The following is a 19,682-nucleotide window of genomic DNA, read 5'->3' as shown; positions in this document are numbered from 1 at the left end:
ATCATCACGGACTTCTTAAATTGTCAGTTTCTCCTTTGCAGCATAAAGCACTAACAACTGCTCAGGTTAGCCTGAAATTGTATCCTCTTTAAATCCCTTCTGTGTATCTGGTGTTTGCATAGATTACCTCACAACCAAAATCTTACATCCTCAGTAGGCCCTAGAGAGACTTAGCTGTGTCTGCAAAAACTTGGGGACTGGGCCAGAGTATCACTGTTGTCCAGTCATTGCAATTCCTGGACAGGTTTCCTTTATTAGCTTGTGAATCACTCCTTTGTTACAGCACTCCCCAGAATTTCTGGGGGCAGAAAATGGTCAGAAATCACTTTCTAATCATTTGGACTTCTTGGAATGGAAACCCTCTAGTGATTTTATTTCAAGCCACAAAATTAGCATGTCACTAAATGCAGTATAAAAACAGCCACACAAGCAGACAGACTGTCATCCACCCAGCTCCACCTTCACTTTTTGACCTTCACCTTGGAAAAACGGTAAGAATTTTAGATATAAACTGAACGTACCTCTTCCTTACCCTTTAGGAAGATCAGAATTGCTTAAATATATTCTTTGAAATATGGGTATTTAAGGTAGTGCTGAAGCTAATTTCAACATTTGGGTTAAAAAATAGAAGTGCTTAGAAGGATTAGGTAAAAATTATGATGACCATATACCACACAGCCTTCATGAGTCTAAGAAATGTAGTTACAAGATATTGCAAGCCTAGTTAATAGTTAGGATTAAGAGGAGATACATTTCTTGAATTAATGTCTTCAGATTTGATTTAATATATCACAGCCATAATAACATTTAAATTATATATGGGACGATAAATGATTATTGGGAAAGCTTTATCCAACAGATATAGAGGTAGCATATTGAGTCAAGAAATGGAGGGAGCAGGTTGGAGAAATGCACTACTTGAAAAGTTTATGAACAATTTGTTTAGAAGAAAAGTGTACTCATCAAACTTGTCTAGAATGTCTAATCTACATATTATTGTCTGGTTTATAATATTTCAAAATAATGTTAAAATAGAAACATGAGAATACAGAATTGAATTAAAAAGAACCAGTGTTTCACTTTGTAAGAAATTTCTAGATGGGATAGAGATGACCTGTAAACAAAAAGCAAAGAAAATAGATGATTTGAAAGGAAAAGTAGCTAAGAGTATATCAGGCAATAATAAAGTTCTGGCTTTAATTGGCATATAAAACACTAATTACAAAATATAGAAAATTCAATGGAATTTTCTCTACATGTACTAATCTCTAATGGAATTCCACATTCCTTTTTCTGAATCCTAACAATAAAAAATTATTTGAAAACTTATGAAGGTCTTAGGCAAAGTAAAATTAATGAAGAATTATATAGCACCCATGACAAAAATTTAGAAAAAATAATTTTTTCCTTAATAGTGAGAATTATTTTCAGCCTTCAAGTATTGGAAAGGGCATTTTGCAGATGAACTAGAGACTGTTTTTTTTTTTTTTGAATGAACTGCTTTTTATTTAGAAATTTAGTTTAAATAGCTAAGAATTAAGAGTGTATATCAAATGATACTACACAAACACTGTCTTTCTACAATAAACTATAGAAAATGCAAGAAAAAGCAAACAAGGAGGCCATTAAGTACACTTTGGACAAATGTGCTAACATATATGATTATTTCATAAGAATAGGCAGGTTGGGGGTTGGGAGTGAGCAAGAAAATCTGATCCCTTGGTAAATCATCAGGAGATCAGTGTGCACATTTTAATAGAGAGAAAATATGCATAGTGTTTGTTCTGTAAAGTCATGGGGCACTAAGGAACAGAGACATTATTAGGTGTGTGGAGATGAAGACTGCATTGGTGTGCAAATGCAGAAGAAGCAAGCCTATGAGTCCAAAAACCATCTGGAGAGTGGAACAAGTAAAGGAAGTGTTAAGATGAAAATCTCAGTCTTATTGTAAATAAGAAGATATTATTAGCCTAAATATTCATGGCAACTATCTAGTTTAGTAAAATAAACATAAAAATAAAATTTGATTTTCTTTGTATGAATTTTTTTGATCAGTCTCCCCCAGTAGAATTGAGGTCTCATCAGGACTGAGATCTTAATACTCTGTTCACTGCTGTATCTCCAGTGCCTAGACAATGTCTGGCCATAAAAGGTACTAAATAAATATTTTTGAATAAATTAATAAATAAATATTTCTGTAAATATTTACTACTTATTTATACATTTCAAAACCAAACAAACAAAAAAACCTGTAGTACTGTGAATAAGATTAAAATAAAAGAGCAGGGAAAAGCTGTTAGCTGAAAAAATCTGAGTGGCTGGCAATAAAGTTTGCATTTGATATGTAAGAATAAGGAGCCAGAGTAGATTTCACCTTGGTCGTGTGATAAAAATTCTATTAATATTATCTCCTATAATACAAACATTTCTATTGTACATAATCTTTGATTTCTTTTAAAAGAAAAGTAACTCCACCTAAATAAGAAAATTGATTGACCAATCTATTTCCATTTCCTCTTTCCCCATTCACAGGACTTGATAGCCATGAAAGTCCTTATCCTCGCCTGCCTGGTGGCTCTTGCTCTTGCAAGGGAGGTATGTGCAAAAGGAAACTTCTACATAATTAAGATACAGTGAACTATCTCCCTACTCATAGAGAATAACATCAGCAACATTTTTTAGTGAACAAATAATGGAGAATTTCAGCAGAATTTTTTTGGTTTCTATGAAAATCATTTATGTTCACCCAATCTCAACAGTTTCTTGTGGGGACCCAAAGCAGGGTCAAATGTTTTCCATTCCAATATGCCACCAGTCCAGAAAGGAAAAGTAAACAATTCAATGAATAATAAACAAAGCAAGAAGAAGAAAGAACATAAAAACAGCAAAAAAGTATAATATTGTACAAGTATAATTGCATGCATGTTCAACCTAGATAATTGTGTCTTATTCTGGTGATAAAATACATGTATCTCTTACCCTCGGGCATTGGGCCAAATCCTACCTATGTCTATCCAAGACATCTAGAGAATGGAGTACAGGCAATAATCATAATCATAAATAAACATAATCATAATAAAAAGTGTTCAATGAAAATTAAAGTAAAACCTTCTCTGTTTCACATCAAAATTCTGTTTATTCAAGTAAAATAAAAACATGCCATTAAAGTTAATAAATATAAAAGACATTAAAACAATCAACTTTTGGGTCTAGTTTTACTTTTTTTTTTTGTGTGTGACTGGTAAGGGGATCGCAACCCTTGGCTTGGTGTCGTCTGCACTGCACTCAGCCAGTGAGTGCACTGGCCATCCCTATATAGGATCCAAACCTGCGGCGGGAGTGCCACTGCGCTCCCAGCGCCGCACTCTCCCGAGTGAGCCACGGGGTCGGCCCTAGTTTTACTTTTTAAGTTTATAAAAGACATAGCTCTGCATAAAGGATGTAAAAATTAAGTAGAAGACATGTTTAATGATGAGTTAGTTACAGAAACTATAGTGTTTTTTTTCTTCACAGAAGGAAGAACTCAGTGCATCCACCGAGGTAAGATGTTTTTATTCAGAGACAATTCTCCAGCCATAAAACAGTAACATTCTCTAATGATCTAGAAGGCTTCAGCTGCTTTTTCCTTTTTTTTTTTTTCTCTTTACAGACTGTTGAAAGCCTTTCAAGCAGTGAGGTAAGACAGTGTTCTTTCAGAAGCAACATCCCAATTTTAGAACAGTAAAATGCTGTGCTAACTTTCTATTGTGTTACATCATAGAAGTTAAGCTAATGCATATATGTTCTGACATATAAATTCTGATGTAAATTTCCTTTATATATGTTTAAGTACAGAATAAATGTCTGGGGAATTCAGCATTCTAGAACATTCTAAGTTGGCTTGCTACTTGAAATTGTGTCATTTTGTCTTCCTTTTTAAAAATGAAACATACATTCCCATTTTCTGTCTTGAACTCTCCACTCTGACCTCATTCACTTTAAACATTTTTTGAGTTCCTTCTCTGGAACAGACATTGACTAGGAGATAAGGAACCAATTGAAAAGACAGCCATGCCAATGATAGGTAAACCTTGCAACCTAGTGGGTAGGCAGACATGCAAAAGCACACATTTTGTAATTACAATAGTAATAGTAGTAGTAATTACTTTAGTCAATAAGGGACAGTGAGATTTAGTGTAGTTCTAAATATACCTGGGAGAGTCAGATAGATATTTATTCTTGTACTAATCTTTTTGGGTGTGTTATCATCTGTTAAGGAACTGGTACATCAATATGCTTTGTTTCTTCACAAAGGTTATAAGATCTTTAGGGGAAGTGTTTATTTCTTATAATTCATTTGAAGCCTAATATGTGACAAGTGAACCAAGAATGATTAACATAATGAGTCAATTGTGATTAACTGAGTCTTTTTTTTTTTTTTTTTTGAACCAGACGGAGTTTTAGAGATCATTTGTTGTCAGAGGAAGGAGTATGGGTATAGAGAGTAATTAGCATCTATTAAATGTCTCTTTTTGTACTAGTTCACTAATTTTCTTTTCACTCTTGACTACATTCATCTGACTTTCTTTTATACAACGGGCTTATACAGAACAATGCAACATATGCTTCAGCGATTATCCTGTTTTTAATAATATTATCAAACAAAGGTGTCCACATAACCTTCATTTAGTTCCTCTATTTTCTGACTTATATTGAAAAATAAAAATTATTCATTAAAACTGAAACTGATTTTATTTTTTTTCCCCCAAAGGAATCTATTACACATATCAAGGTAAAATCTTCATATTTAAAATGTTCACATTTTCAAGATTTTTCATGTTTAATTTTTACAGATGGTAACATTTCTTTATATATGATTTGTTTTTAGCAGAAACTTGAGAAGGTTAAACGTGAGGAACAGCAGCTAAAAGAGGTAATTTGTTTGTGATGAGTATATTTCTAAAATTCTTATAGAGTATAATAAATAAAAAAATTGGAATGTGTATGTTCAGTCTAAAGAATGCTAATAAAATAAGTGTCATGTACCAACCAATCAGAGTATAAAGTGAAATACTGACAAAGTCAATATGTTTTCTAAGGTATAAATGCATTTGAAAACTTATAATCATTTTCTAGAACATGGACTAAATACCTCATGATATTATTAATGGCATATCTGTTTTCAATAAATGCCCATCAGTAGGAACCATCCTGGTAGGGAAATATGTTCTCCTCTTATTGTCAAGGTATTTATGGTAATGAAGGGGAATAAAGGCAATATGGCAATCCTAAATAAATCATTTACCACCTGTATAACACTGGATGCAAGTTTCTCTGTACTTCATTTTCTTTATCTGTACACTGAGAATATTTATAAGAATATCTACCCCATAAGGTCGATGAGCGGGCCCACAGAGAATATTCAATGATGGCACATTAACATTTTGTAGGTTTTATTTTAACATTTCTTAAAAACATGATGTTTTTAAGAGTATTTCTGTTGGAAAGATGAGAAAAGTGAAGTACAAAATAATTGAATAAAAAATTGTGCAACAATTTTACACAGTTTTTAAATAGCAGAGCTTGGTTAAAAATCAAGAATTTTCTTGGACAACATAAAATTCTATAATTAATTAAATTACATTTATGGTAGCATATTGATTACTGAATTGTAATATTTCAGTTTCTCTGTATCATCAGTGGATTGTTCAGTGTTCACGCAAAATATTTCTGAATCAAATTGAAGATTAAAAATTGATGCCTCTTGAAAGACTCCAGAAAACTAGCTTTTGCCAAGGGAAGTAATGATAGAACCAGGCCAATGTTAAGTGACTCATCTTAATTTGTGGTTCAGCGAATTTAGCCACAAATTAAGACTAATTTTTCACTAAAACAAAACAAAAATAAACCTTGGAGTTGTTCTTCCAAGTCTTTTAAAATCAATCTCTCTTCATTATATGAAAGTAATTTGGTCAATTATCAACACAATTATATTGAAAAGTCAGTGTTCTCTGAAGACCAAAGCATACAGCCAGAGCTATTTAGGCAACTCAGGAAAAGGTGGAAGACTCCCTAAACATTGATTGCAGTGCATTCACCTATAAGGTCAGTGGATTGAGGAGAAGTTCCTCAAAGAGCATTTTACTCATTTTTCTTCACATGACCCAGGATAATTTATTAACCAAGGTGAGTGAAAGATTTTCTTCCTCTCTTTTCTCTCAATGATGGTTGTCCAAAAGAGGGATTAATTCATCAGGAATGACAACTGTAGCTGAATCATGAACTGAGAGATTCTTTTTCCTTCTTTTTAGGATGAACTCCAGGATCAAACTTACCCCTTTGTCCAGCCACAGCCTCTGTTCTACCCTTACACTGTCCTTCCTCAAAACTTCCTGCCTCTTGCTCAACCTGCCATGGTGCTGCCTTTCCTTCAGCCTGAAATGATGGAAGTCTCCAAAGCGAGAGAGACTGTCACTCCTAAGCGCAAAGTGATGCCCTTCCTTAAATCTCCAACAGTGCCCCTTTTTGACCCTGAAATCTTGAGTCCCACTCATCTTGAAAATCTGCACTTTCCTCTGCCTCTGGTCCAGCCCTGGATGCACCAGGCCTCCCAGGCTATTCCTCAGACTCCTATGCTTCTTTCTCAGCCCCTGAGGTCTCTTCCCCAGACCAAAGTTCTGCCTGTTCCTCAGCAAGTGGTGCCATACCCCCAGAGAGAGATGCCTGTCCAAGCCTTTCTGCTGTACCAAGATCGGCTACTCGACTCTTCCCGCCACTTCTACCCTGTGGCTCAACCACTCGCCCCGGTTTACAACCCATAATTGTAAGTCCAATCTACTTTCTTTGCTTCACTTTTGATGTGTTTATAATGGTGGAATAAATAAGTGATAGCTCTAGAATAAAAGAATAAATGTGTAATAAATGAATCCAAAGAATATATATTTAAATGTATTTAATTTAATACAATTTAAATCAGTGATTCTCAATGCTAGCTACACTGTAGAATCACCTGGAGAATCCCCCCCCCTGCAAAATCCCAATGCTGAGGACTACTCATAAGGATTCTGATAGAATTGTTCTGATTTTCCATGTAGAAGAAATTGAGTGTTGGGAAGAAATGATTGCAGGGATTCTGATTTAATTGGTTTGTTGAGGATTCTGGTTTAGATAAAGAAGATTAAGGCTTACTAAAGCCAGAATTAAATTTGACAATCTGATTTAGTTTGGAATAAAGAAGATTTATTATTTTCTGTAGTTTTAAAGTTTTCCTGTGAACATCTATTCTACACATCTCTTATTTCCCATCTTATTTGTGCTATATGTACAATTAGGGGCAAAATATTAAAATGTTTATTTCATTACTTATAGCATTCTTAAGGCAAGTATTATTGTCAAAAGGTAAATTACATATTTATTCATTTTGTATTTATTTATTTTTAAGGTTTAAGAGGATTTTAAAGTTAATGCTCTCTCCTCACTTTTGGTAAGTTTTGGGAGTTTGGAAATTAGACTGATCATTTTTATAGTTATCTTTTTATATTTTATTCCTCTGCACAAGCCCAAAGTAGTGGCAAATTCCATCAGTATACTAACTTACTAAGTATCATTTTTAATTATTTCAGTGTTGACTTTCAGTTATTATTGGTGTTAAAAATAACCATGAAAGAATGCGTTGAAAATGAATAGAATGCTTTAAGTTGAATATTAAAGTGTAGAAAAATGGTAGGAAAAATAGGATGATTGTATGCCCCATATTTGCTCTCCGTGGTTGACTATTATTTAGTGATCTGAAATTATCTTTTGCATGTCAAATAACTTTTAATTTTATTTACATGTTATTGACAGATTTGACTGGCTTGCTTTCAAGGGCCTATAACCATGAGTTTGATTATTATCATTTTTAGGAAAAAAAGAACATAAGTTTTCTTTTACCTTTACGTAAATATGTCTGAGCTTTTGTTAAAGACCAACTTGCATTCTTAGTTCTAACTTTGGTTTCAAAAACTTTGTATTCACTTCACTTAAAATTGTCTTTTAATTCATGAGTCAAATAAAATTACTCTCTTCAGGTGTGAGGGTTAAAAAGGAGAGAGAGGATAGCTTTGGGATTCTAAGATAACAAATCATGATCATGATAGATTAGACATTTCACTAAAACAATTCAAAGTGAGTTTATATTTGGCCCTGTAGGAACTTCATATGCTTCCAAGGAAAGGTAATACAGAGTACATTTGTAATATAATTCTTTTATGAATTAGTCTCATCAAACTTGCAAATGGAGAGGGGTGACTAATTACATCACGTAACATAGCTAATTCTATATTTTCTCTATATTCCACAGAATTGACTGAGACTGGAAATGTGGCATTGTTTTCATCTTTGTGTCATGTTACTAAAACATAAATGTTTTTGAATGAATCTTCATGGAAAAAATGAAACTTTATTCTTTTATTTATTTCATGTATTATATGGCATTTATTTAATTTGAATTTGACTCATAAACTCTTTATACTTTTCAAATTTTAATTCAACTAGTACTGTAGAAGTTTAATATGGGTTGGAAATACTATAAACATATCAAAAAGATGTATAAAATAGTTTCTGGAATTGTGCTTATTATTAGTTCATTAAGAATCTATTTCCTTTCCAGTCATTTCAATAAATTAATCCTTTAGGCATATTAAAGTTATCCTGTCTTTATTATAATTTTTCAAACCTTATTGGCTTCCTTAATGCTGACTTTCGATTATTATTGGTGTTAAAAATAACTGTGGAAGAATACTTTGAAAATGAATAGAATGCCTTAAATTGAATATTAAAGTGTAGAAAAATGGTAGAAAAAATAAGATGATTGTATGCTCCATGTTTGCTCTATAAAGTTTTAGTCCATTTTCCAAATGTAATTATTGTACCTATGACTTTCACTCTCAAAAGAATTCAGCAAAACAGATTCAAATATGAAATCTGAATCATAATTTTGCCACATGGTATCTAAGTGAAACTGTGCGTTAATCTCTCAGAGCTTCAATTTCTCTATCTATGAAACAGTGAGAAGGATTTTATTCAAATTTTGATAACATACCAAAAATGTGATTAGTCTCTGCATACTACATGATTGCTGACACCACTTACACCACAGCACCAAAGCATTCTCTTATGATCAGAATGAACTGGGTTACATAGTTTTAGCCAACAATGCCCAAGAAACTAAAACTCATGTGAAACTCTGATAACTCTGTGAAATGTTTTATCGTGATGAATAAACCCAACTCTTCCACTTGTGCATTCGATTTCATCTCCCTGTGTTTATACAATGCTCATGTCTAGCAATTATCCCATGTTACAATGCCTCTTTACACTATAATATCTAAAATCTTTAAAGAAAATAATTTATCCATGACACTGTACCTCCAAACCCCTCTCACTTCTCTTAGTTACTCTATGGTGACTATCATAGAAGTTATCCATACCACTGTTTTCATAATCTAACATGTTATTCAATCATTAACCCACACAAATCAAGACTTTATCTCCTGCTGAACTCACTTTTCTTCAAGGTTGTGAATGATTTTCTTCTTGCTAATTTTAATTTGTGTTCATTTTACACAGTCTTTCAGCAGTATATGGTAGAGTCGATGATCCCTCCCCCCTTTTTTGTAATATTATACTTTTCTTCATTTGAAATCCTCAACCTGATACCCCCTTGGTTTTTCTCTTAACTCACTAACCACTTATTCTCAGTCTCCCTTCTGGCATCTTCTTTTCCAAACCTTTAAGGGCTGGAGTACCCCAGCAGTTAGCCTTACACTGGCTAATTTTGTTCAGTTTCCTGGCTTCAAGCACATCCTTACGCTGAGGGTTTCTAAATGTATATCTCCAAACTTACTTCTTTTGGAAACTCCAGACTCATGCACTCAGTTGCTTTCTTGACCTCCACACCTAAGTATATAATTAATACTTCATACCTAGCAATGGCCAAGCATAGATCTTCATCTGAATCCAGTCCCCAACTTGCCCTTTCTCAATCTTCTTCAAATCAGTAAGTGACCCTACAATCTCTCTGTAATCCAGACTAAAAATTTAGGAGTCACCGTTGGTTCCTCTGTTTTCTTCACCCTTGTACTAGGTTGGACAGTGTCCCTAAAAATTTCATGTTTTTCTGGAACCTCAGAATGTGACCTTAGTTAGAAATGTGGTCATTACATATATAATTACTGAAGATGTGGTCACTGGAGTAGGGTGAGCCCATAATCCAATATGACTGGTATTCTTGGAGAAGAGGACACACGGAGACAGAAGCACAGGGGAGACTGCCCTGTGACAACTGAGGCAGAGATTGGAGTGATGAACCTATAGACCTAGAAATGCCATAGATTGCTGGCAACAACAGGAGTTAGAAAGTCATGGAATAGATTCTCCCCTAGAGGCTTTAGAGAGAGAATTGCCCTATGGACACCTTTATTTTGGACCTTTAACTTTCAGAACTGTAAGAAAACAAATTTCCATTGCCTTAAGCTACTTAGTTTATTGTTCTTTGTTGCAGCAGCCCTAGGAAATTAATATACTTTCTACATCCAGTTTATCAATGAGAATAGAAAGCTCAGCATAAGAAATATACGTTAGATTTCTCCAGTGCTCAGTACCTCGTCATTAATATTTTATACCTACTCATCATTATCATCTCTTTCTGAACTACTATGATGGCCTCCTAACTGAGTTCTCACTTGCCGTTTCTGCAGGTCTCTCTCTCACAGCAGCCAGAACGATCTTTTTTTTAAAAAACTTTTATTTTGTCGATATACATTGTGGCTGATTATTGTTGCCCATCACCAAAACCTCCCTCCCTCCTCCCTTTCCTCCCTCCCCCCCAACAATGTTCTTTCTGTTTGCTTGTCGTACAACTTCAAGTAATTATGGTTGTTATATCTTCTACCCCCCCCGTTTTTTTTTTTTGTGTGTGTGTGTGTGTGTGAATTTATATATTAATTTTTAGCTCCCACCAATAAGTGAGAACATGTGGTATTTCTCTTTCTGTGCCTGACTCGTTTCACTTAATATAATTCTCTCAAGGTCCATCCATGTTGTTGCAAATGGCACTACCCGACTTTAAGGTCAGAACGATCTTTTTAAAACATAGTTTCCCTCAAAACAGTTGCCCACAAGATCTTGCATTATCCAACTCTGGCCTGCATCATTAATCTCATATCCTGACACTCAACATACACCCACTAAGCTCCATCACGGGAATGAGCCTTCTTGATACTCGTTGATCACACTAACTTTATTCCTCTTCAGAAAATGTACCTATAGAGCAGTAGAGAGGTTAAGAGCATGAACTCTGTGGTCTAACTTGCTGAGTTCAAATATCAGCTCCAATGTTTAGTTAATATAGCCTTGTCTAAGTTACTTAATCTCTCAGTACCTCAGTTAACTCATCTTTAAAATGGAATGGTAATATTTAGCTTTTAAGGTTATTATGTTGATTTTTAAAAATATTGGTATATGTAATAAACAAAATATTATTAAATATACATGTACTAATATTAGTAGTGAATATTAGTAAATATTAGTATATGAATATCTATATTAATAATTAGTAAATATTAGTATATGAGTATTTACTAATATAAAAATATTTGTGTACTAATAAAATACAGCCTGAGAGATTAAGTGCTACATAATTATCAGCTATTAACTATAAGCTACCCAAACTCACACAAGATGTAATAGATAACCTGCAAAGTACTATAACTATTAAAAAGAAATTTATTTTATAAATTATAAAAGCTCCCCAAAAGACATCTCCAAGGTCAAATAGTTACGCAGGAAAGTTTTACCAAACTTTCAGATAAGAATTCATACTTATTCTACACAACCTCTTCCCACAAATAGAAAGGAGGGAACATTTGCAATTACATTTTATGAGGCCAGTAGTATCCTGATATCAAACTCAGAAAAAGCTGCACCTGCACACACACACACCCCTGCACACAGAAAACCAGAGACCAATATCTCTCATAAACCTGGATGCAAAACCCCTCAACAAAATATTAGCAATCAGTTCCAAATAAATGTATTAAAAATGCACCACGACCAAGTGGAATTTAGTCCAAGTATGTAAGGTATGCAATATTTGAAAACCAATCAGTGTAGACTACTATATAAAAATGCTAAAGAAAAAAAAATCAAATGATTGTATCAATTTATGGAGAAAAAGGACTCATCAATATTTAAGGCTAATACATGATAAAAAGTCTGCAAACTAGGAAAAGAGAAAAATTTCCTCAACTCCATAAAGAACATCTACAAAAAAACTCTCTACGATTAAGAACAAGGCAAGAGTGTATGTTCTTATTCTTTCAGTAAGAGTACTGGAAGTTCTCGTCAGAGCAACAAGTCAAGAAATAGAAATATAAGTCATATGGACTGGAAAAAAAGAAAGGAAACTATCTCTATTTACATTGAAAAGTATCTTTACTATTTTGGCTTAAAATGTTTTGTTAATTATTAATAATTATTTTTAAAAGTAATAGATAAATCATTGATAAATTGACTTCATTAAAGGACTTCTGTTCATCTCAGGAAACCATTAGGAGAATAAAAAGGCAAGTCAGAGACATGGAGAAAATAATTGCAATATCTATAATTGCTTATGTCTAAATTATATAAAGAACTACAAATCAGTAAGAAAGACAACCAATACAATAGTGTGTAGGCTCATACAATAGTTTGAGCTTGTCTTGAAGGAATATTCTAGCTAATGACCCACCTCATACTCTGGTGAAATAAGTTATACTACTTAAGTCTATTGACACTTCAAAAAAGAAGAAGAAGAAGAAGAAAATAAAAAGGATATCTTGGCCAATAAATGTATAAAAAGGTGTTCAACATTAGTCCTCAGAAAAATGCAAACTAAAGCCACCATATAATACCAGGACATGACTACCCAAATGGCTAAAATGAAAAGAATTGGCAATACCAAGTGTTTGCATAAGAAAATGAAATTTATTGCTTAGAGTTTTGGAGGCTGGGAAGTCCAAAATCCAGGGAGCACATTTGGTGAGGGTCTTGTGGTGGCAACAGTGATACAGGGATCTCACATGTCAGAAAATGGTGGAGCAGAGAGAGAGAACTTCTCATGTTCTCATCCTTTAAAACCCTCAGAACCACTCACTTGACTACTGTTATTAATCCACTGACTGAGGTATGGTTCTACAATCTAATCACCTCTTCAAGGACCCATCTTTCAAATACCATTATAGGATTTCCCATCTTTAACAGTTAAAGTGGGAATTAAGCTTCTAAAGTATGGATTTGGATTTGGGGGGACACAATTCAATCAATCCCCTGGCCCCCAAAGCTCATGTCACTCTCACAGGCAAATACATTCATCTCATCCCCAAAGTTTTAACTTGTTTCAACTCAAAAGGTACAAAGTCAAAGTCCCACCTGTGAAATAAACAAAAACAAAGGAATTAGTAACTGCTGATCTAAATGTAAATTGGCACAAGCACCATGGAAATATTGTCAGTCTTTGTTAAAGATAAATATATGCATATCTTGTGTCTAGTGGTTCCACTCTTAGGTATATGATGATAATGAAAAAATTATTTAATGATACTTGTTAAATCACGATAAGGAAGACTTTATTCAGAACTATGGATATAGGTATAGGGACCACAGTAATGGATTTTTTAGTGGGGGAAAGAGATTGGCCTCAACTCCAAACACAGGATGGGCAATAGAAATTTAAAGCCAAGGAGGAACATGGGGGTTGGTGGATGGAAAATCACTAACAGGAAACATCAGGGAACAGGGAGATTCTGGCTAAATGGACATAACAGGATTCTTGCTGAAGGCAAGCCAGGGTGATCAGACATCATCTGGAGGATGGTAAGGGACGAGGAACTGAAACAGATATCAAGAGTGATCAAATATCAAGGGTTGGGGGGGGGGTTCTTGCTAAACTGACTTAGCAGCGTTCTCTAATAAAACTAGATTTTACAAGGAAGAGCCCAGATGACCCTAGGAGAAGGTATAGGAGTTTAACTAAAATTTGGTCAAGCGAAGAATCTTTGTCAATAGATAATCAAGAGAAATGCATACATATGTTCAGCTAAAAACATGTACCCAATGTTCTTAGTGGCATTATTCCTAATAACCATACCTAAAATCAACAAAAATAAGAATTAACAGTATTTTGGATAAACAAATTGTAGTATACAGTGGAATGGAATATTATACTGCAATTCACAAGGAACTACTGCCACACAAAGCAACATAAATAATACTGAATGAAAGTAGCCAGACAAAAGATATAACAGAATGCACAACCCATAAATACAAAACAGCTTTATTCCACTGCAAAAGATACAGTGCAGTAACAGCAGGAGAATGGTATGCATTGTAAGAGTTGCTGAGATCTCAGGAGCAAACTTCCTGGTCCTTCTGATGCTTGGGAGCACAGAATAAGCTTTACCTCCACTACTCAAACTATTAACGGAGGGCTTGCAAAGCCTCAGAACCAGGAAGCTCACATCTGTTTGTAGTGAGGGTTTCTTATAATGAGCTAGTCATGCTATGTGACCAGCCTCACCCATTGAAAACCAGCCCTACTCCACTCCTTCATCCCAGATTCCACCGAAACAAAATGCAAATCTTAAATTCAATCATTATCACTAAATAATGCTGATAGGCAGGTGTATTCTGCCTAAACCAATCACAGACATATGATTACAAAACATCATTTATCTTTAGTTAATAAATACCATAGGGCTGGCCAAACTCACTAGCTCTGGAAACAAGCATACTGTCAGTCCAGACCAGCTGAGATTAACCCAGGCTACACACAGCCCTTTTAGAGAAATAGGGTGTGCTGATAAAGCATACATGCTGAGTATCCTTCAATTTGTAGTGAGTGATTAGCATGGTAAAGCATCATATTGCATTACTTTGCATCTTTCCTAACCTCTCTTCATGTAGGGTCCATACATCTACATAATTCATAATTGCTTCCAAATAATTTTCAATGCACATAAATGGAAGATGGAGTTGTAGAAATTTACAAATATTTGTATGTATTATATATACACATATATACACACACACAAAGCAACTAAACTACAAAATACTGTGACAAATATTGATACTGAAATTAAAGAACTACTTCAACATGACAGGATATGTTTTCTCCCTTTTAGAATTACCACTTGAATTTAAGAAATGTTTGCGTTTTTGGAAAAAAAAAATGAAAACCAGCCTAAGTATCCCTCAAGACTATTGAACTTTCTTTATAAAAGAGTTTAGTGGTTGGAATCGTATCCCCCCAAAAGGTATGTCCAAGACCTAACCCCCTGTACATGTGAATATGATCTTATTTTAGAATAGGGTGTTTGTAAATGTTATCAAGTTAAGGTAAGGTCATACTGGATTAGAGCAGCCCTAAGTCCAATGATTGTCATTATTATAAGAAAGGGGAAATTTGAACACAAAGATGCACAGAGGAAAGATGGTCATGTGAAGATTAAGGCAGAAATTGAAGTGATGCACCTACAGGATATGGCTACAGGTTAAGTAATGACGAGGATTGATGACAACCATAAGAAGCTAGGGAGCACAGATGGACTCTTTCCCTGAGACTTCAGAGGGAGTATGGTCCTGCCAACACATTGATTTCAGACCTCTAGCCTCCAAAAATATGAGAAAATAACAATTTATATTGTTTTAAGCCATCTAGTTTGTGGTACTTTTTTACAGCAAGCCTAGGTAACTAATATAATGAAGAATTATACAGGTTTTGGTTACATTTTGTTTGAAAATCAGTTGAAAATCTTTACCAAATTATTTAACAAATAGAAAAACAAAAATTTTTAACTTTACTGAAATTATTGAAATCAAAGCTTGCAAACGGGAACACATTGAAGTTTATTTTTCAACGGAGGAATTTGAAAAAAATAAGAGCTCAAACAATGTAAGAAAATTGTTAAATTGTACAGTTGCAATTTTGTGTAACTTAAGATGTAGAAAGAAGATTTCTAATGCTTCTCGACTAAGTAAGTGAACATATGGTTCAGGCCAGGGGCATTATGGCATCACAATCCCTTAGCTAAAAGAAGAGGTTCCTGATCCAAGCAGAACCAATTAGCATTCTTCTATTGATGCGTGGACACTCAGAGAAGCTGCAGTGTAGTCACTTTCTCTGGGATTAGAATCTGAATGACCATAAAGCCTCAAGATGTGGGCAAACCATCTTCCCTATCATATGCAAAGAGCCTGTAAATTGTCAGTACAGGGAAGAGTGATGGTGAAAGACGAACAAAAGGTTAATGCCCACCTTCAAGCTCCTAAATCCAAGAGTAACTCACTCTTGAAATTTTTAGTGACATAAATTAATAAATTCCTTTCTAATGTTTTTATTAATTTGAGTAAAGTTTATTTGTCACTTGGAATCATGAGATTCCTGACAGCATAGAATCAAATTCTGTATGTCATGTCTCTATGCTACTGGGTCTTTTACTGTTAATAGCTTTAAAAAATCAATTTTTGAAAAAATAAATCTGAGATTTAGTTTGGACTGCCATAATAAAATACCGCAGACTGGGGTGGCTTAAGAAACCACTTATTTCTCACAGTTCTGGAGACTGGGAAGTCTAATATCGAGGTACTAGCAGATTCAGCATGATGAGGATCCTCTTCCTGGTTTGTAGACAGCGCCTTCTTGCTGTATCCTCACATGGACAGAGAGATCCTCTCTCTGGGGTCTCCACATACAACAGCATTAACGCCATTCATGAGAGCTCCTTCCACATGACCTAATTACCTCACAAAGACCCACCTTCAAATACCATCACATCGGGGATTAAGGCATCAACATATGAATTTGGGAGAAACACATTCAGTCCATTTCAATTTAAATGACACAAATTCACAACCTTGGTAGTTCTCATGTGAAATTTAGAAAGTGGGATGCCAATTATAAGTATATTACATTGGAAGTTATGGAAGAATTAGAAAAGCCTTAACTTCAGAATGCTCTTGAAATTCTTCCCACTGACTGTGCCTCTTTTTAATTATGAAATCATGATTCTTTTGTTTATATTAGCTAATGGTTGTCTCAGTTTTTCATTCTTCATTATTGCTTCACCATAACAGGATTCAACCTTGATGTGGAATTAAGGAAAAAAAAAAAAAAACAACTAGAAAATTCTTCCTTTAATGTACAGCAGAGTATATAGTCTGATGTCTTAGGGTTGGATCAGGACAATAAAGTTTGTTTTTTGAGCACAGAGGGCTATATATTTTGTGTTTAAAAAGTAGACCGTATTAAAAATTCAGGAGATTTTTACACATCAAAATAGATGATTCTAGTCTTTTTCTGTAAGTCCCAATATCTGGTCACTCTTGACCTGAATATTTCTTTTTTTTTTTTTTTAAATGTCAAAGCTGATTTTTTGATCCACAAAAAAGTCACAATAAATAATATTAGGCATGATAAAGGGACATAACAATTGACATAGATGAGATTTTAAAATATTATTAGAGATTTCTATGAAAATCATAAATTTCAAAACCTTAATGTGATTGATTGTTTTCAGAAAAATAGAACCATGAAACAGATTCAAGAGAAAACCTTAATACTCCTCTAGCCATTTCAGAAATCTAAACAATAGTTTAAAATTTTCCTAGTAACAAAAAATCAGGTTAGGATGGTTTTATCAGAGAGATCTAAAACAAATTCAGATAAAAATTGATTCCAATCCTCGGCAAACCAGTCTACACGACTCAATCTCCTTTGCTATGGGTGTGGTCACAACTCCATTTTTGCCCATACAATGTGGTTGTAATGCACAATGCCACTTCCAGGCCTGGACCTCAGAAGCTTCCTAGGCTTCCCGCTCTACTGTCTCTCTTTTATTTATTTATTTTATTTATTTATTTTTAAATTTTATTTTGTTGATATACATTGTGACTGATTATTGCTCCCCATCACCAAAACCTCCCTCCCTTCTCCCTCCCCCCTCCCCCCCAACAATGTCCTTTCTGTTTGCTTGTCGTATCAACTTCAATTGTGGTTGTTATATCTTCTCCCCCCCCCCCCGGTTTTGTGTGTGTGTGTGTGTGTGTGTGTGTGTGTGTGTATGAAAAAATGCTCAACATCACTCAGCATCTGGGAAATGCAAATCAAAACCACACTGAGATACCACCTAACCCCAGTTAGGATGGCTAAAATCCAAAAGACTCTGAACGATAAATGCTGGCGAGGTTGCGGAGAAAAAGGAACTCTCATACATTGTTGGTGGGACTGCAGAATGGTGCAGCCTCTATGGAAAATGGTATGGAGGTTCCTCAAACAACTGCAGATAGATCTACCATACGATCCAGTTATCCCACTGTTGGGAATATACCCAGAGGAATGGAAATCATCAAGTCGAAGGTATACCTGTTCCCCAATGTTCATCGCAGCACTCTTTACAATAGCCAAGAGTTGGAACCAGCCCAAATGTCCATCATCAGATGAGTGGATACGGAAAATGTGGTACATCTACACAATGGAATACTACTCAGCTATAAAAACGAATGAAGTACTGCCATTTGCAACAACATGGATGGACCTTGAGAGAATTATATTAAGTGAAACAAGTCAGGCACAGAAAGAGAAATACCACATGTTCTCACTTATTGGTGGGAGCTAAAAATTAATATATAAATTGACCTGAATATTTCTGAATGGCAACAATGGATCAGAAGGAGTAGTTGAATTTATATATTAAATTCAACTACTCCTTCTGATCCATTGTTGCCATTCAGAAATATATATAAATTCACACACACACACACAAAATAACGGGGGGGGGGAAGATATAACAACCACAATTACTTGAAGTTGATACGACAAGCAAACAGAAAGGACATTGTTGGGGGGGAGGGGGGAGGGAGAAGGGAGGGAGGTTTTGGTGATGGGCAACAATAATCAGCCACAATGTATATCGACAAAATAAAATTTGAAAAAAAAGAAAAAAAAAGAAGAAGGAGTAGTTGAAGGGAAGGCGCGTATTCTTCAGTTTATTATTAACATAATTTTTTCAACCATTTTTTTTAGTAATTTTTGATATGAGGCACTGCAAGACAGTTTGGTAACCATAATAAAAGGGGAAACATTTAAAAAAGTCTTTACATAGGTATGCTTAATTCTAATGAGCTATCACTTCCTTATGTCTACAGACAAAGGTTAATGACTATCCTTTAATCTTTCCATGAAGAATAGACTTCTTAAAAAGTTTTTCCTGCCTAACTGTAGTTGACCGAGAACTCTAACGAGAAGCTCACAGCTACTGGAATTGCATTTCTGACCTCAGAGAAGGTGGAAGGAGCCTAGAGTCATCAAACCAAGATAATAACAGGTAAACTCCTGAAGCAAGGTTATAATTAAAATTTTCAGAAAGCTGGTGGTGAGATAATGGTTACGTGAGAAATGGTCATACCAGAAGTTATCTTTGTCTGAGGCTAATCATCATATCTTCAGGAAAAATTTAATGGCAATAACAAACATCAGGATCTTTTTTGATATAGAAATATAAAAATGTCTGTGACTACTGGACAGAATTCTGGCTCAAGCTACTATCAGAGAGAGAGTGTTGATCCTCCCCACTTCCAGTTTCCAGACAAGAATCAGTTTATGGGTCCATATCTCTTGAATGTAGGGA

General features: G+C 34.6%; 1 protein-coding gene across 3 annotated transcripts; it reads left to right on the top strand.

The window, feature by feature from the left end:
* Positions 1-2,544: 2,544 nt before the first annotated feature.
* On the top strand, positions 2,545-6,800 carry CSN2 (casein beta). Of its 3 annotated transcripts, none has more exons than XM_063108808.1 (5): positions 2,545-2,595; positions 3,650-3,676; positions 4,751-4,771; positions 4,871-4,912; positions 6,291-6,800. In XM_063108808.1, exons 1-5 carry the CDS (start codon positions 2,545-2,547, stop codon positions 6,798-6,800), a joined length of 651 nt encoding a protein of 216 aa, XP_062964878.1. The 3 variants fall into 3 exon arrangements, with proteins under 3 accessions (XP_062964878.1, XP_062964877.1, XP_062964879.1); XM_063108807.1 differs by having other exon boundaries at positions 4,868-4,912; XM_063108809.1 differs by lacking the exon at positions 4,871-4,912.
* The last annotated feature ends 12,882 nt before the right edge of the window (positions 6,801-19,682 follow it).

The sequence above is a fragment of the Cynocephalus volans genome, chromosome 9, assembly GCF_027409185.1.
Source record: "Cynocephalus volans isolate mCynVol1 chromosome 9, mCynVol1.pri, whole genome shotgun sequence".
Classification (NCBI taxonomy): Eukaryota; Metazoa; Chordata; class Mammalia; order Dermoptera; family Cynocephalidae; genus Cynocephalus; species Cynocephalus volans.
This window is presented reverse-complemented; position numbering and strand designations above follow the sequence as displayed.

Excerpts from the sequence above, each read along its gene's own strand:
- CSN2 (XM_063108807.1), top strand. The coding sequence starts at position 2,545 with ATGAAAGTCCTTATCCTCGCCTGCCTGGTGGCTCTTGCTCTTGCAAGG. Across the intron at positions 3,677-4,750 it reads AAAGCCTTTCAAGCAGTGAG|GAATCTATTACACATATCAA; the intron begins GTAAGACAGTGT and ends TTTCCCCCAAAG. Across the intron at positions 4,913-6,290 it reads AGGAACAGCAGCTAAAAGAG|GATGAACTCCAGGATCAAAC; the intron begins GTAATTTGTTTG and ends CCTTCTTTTTAG.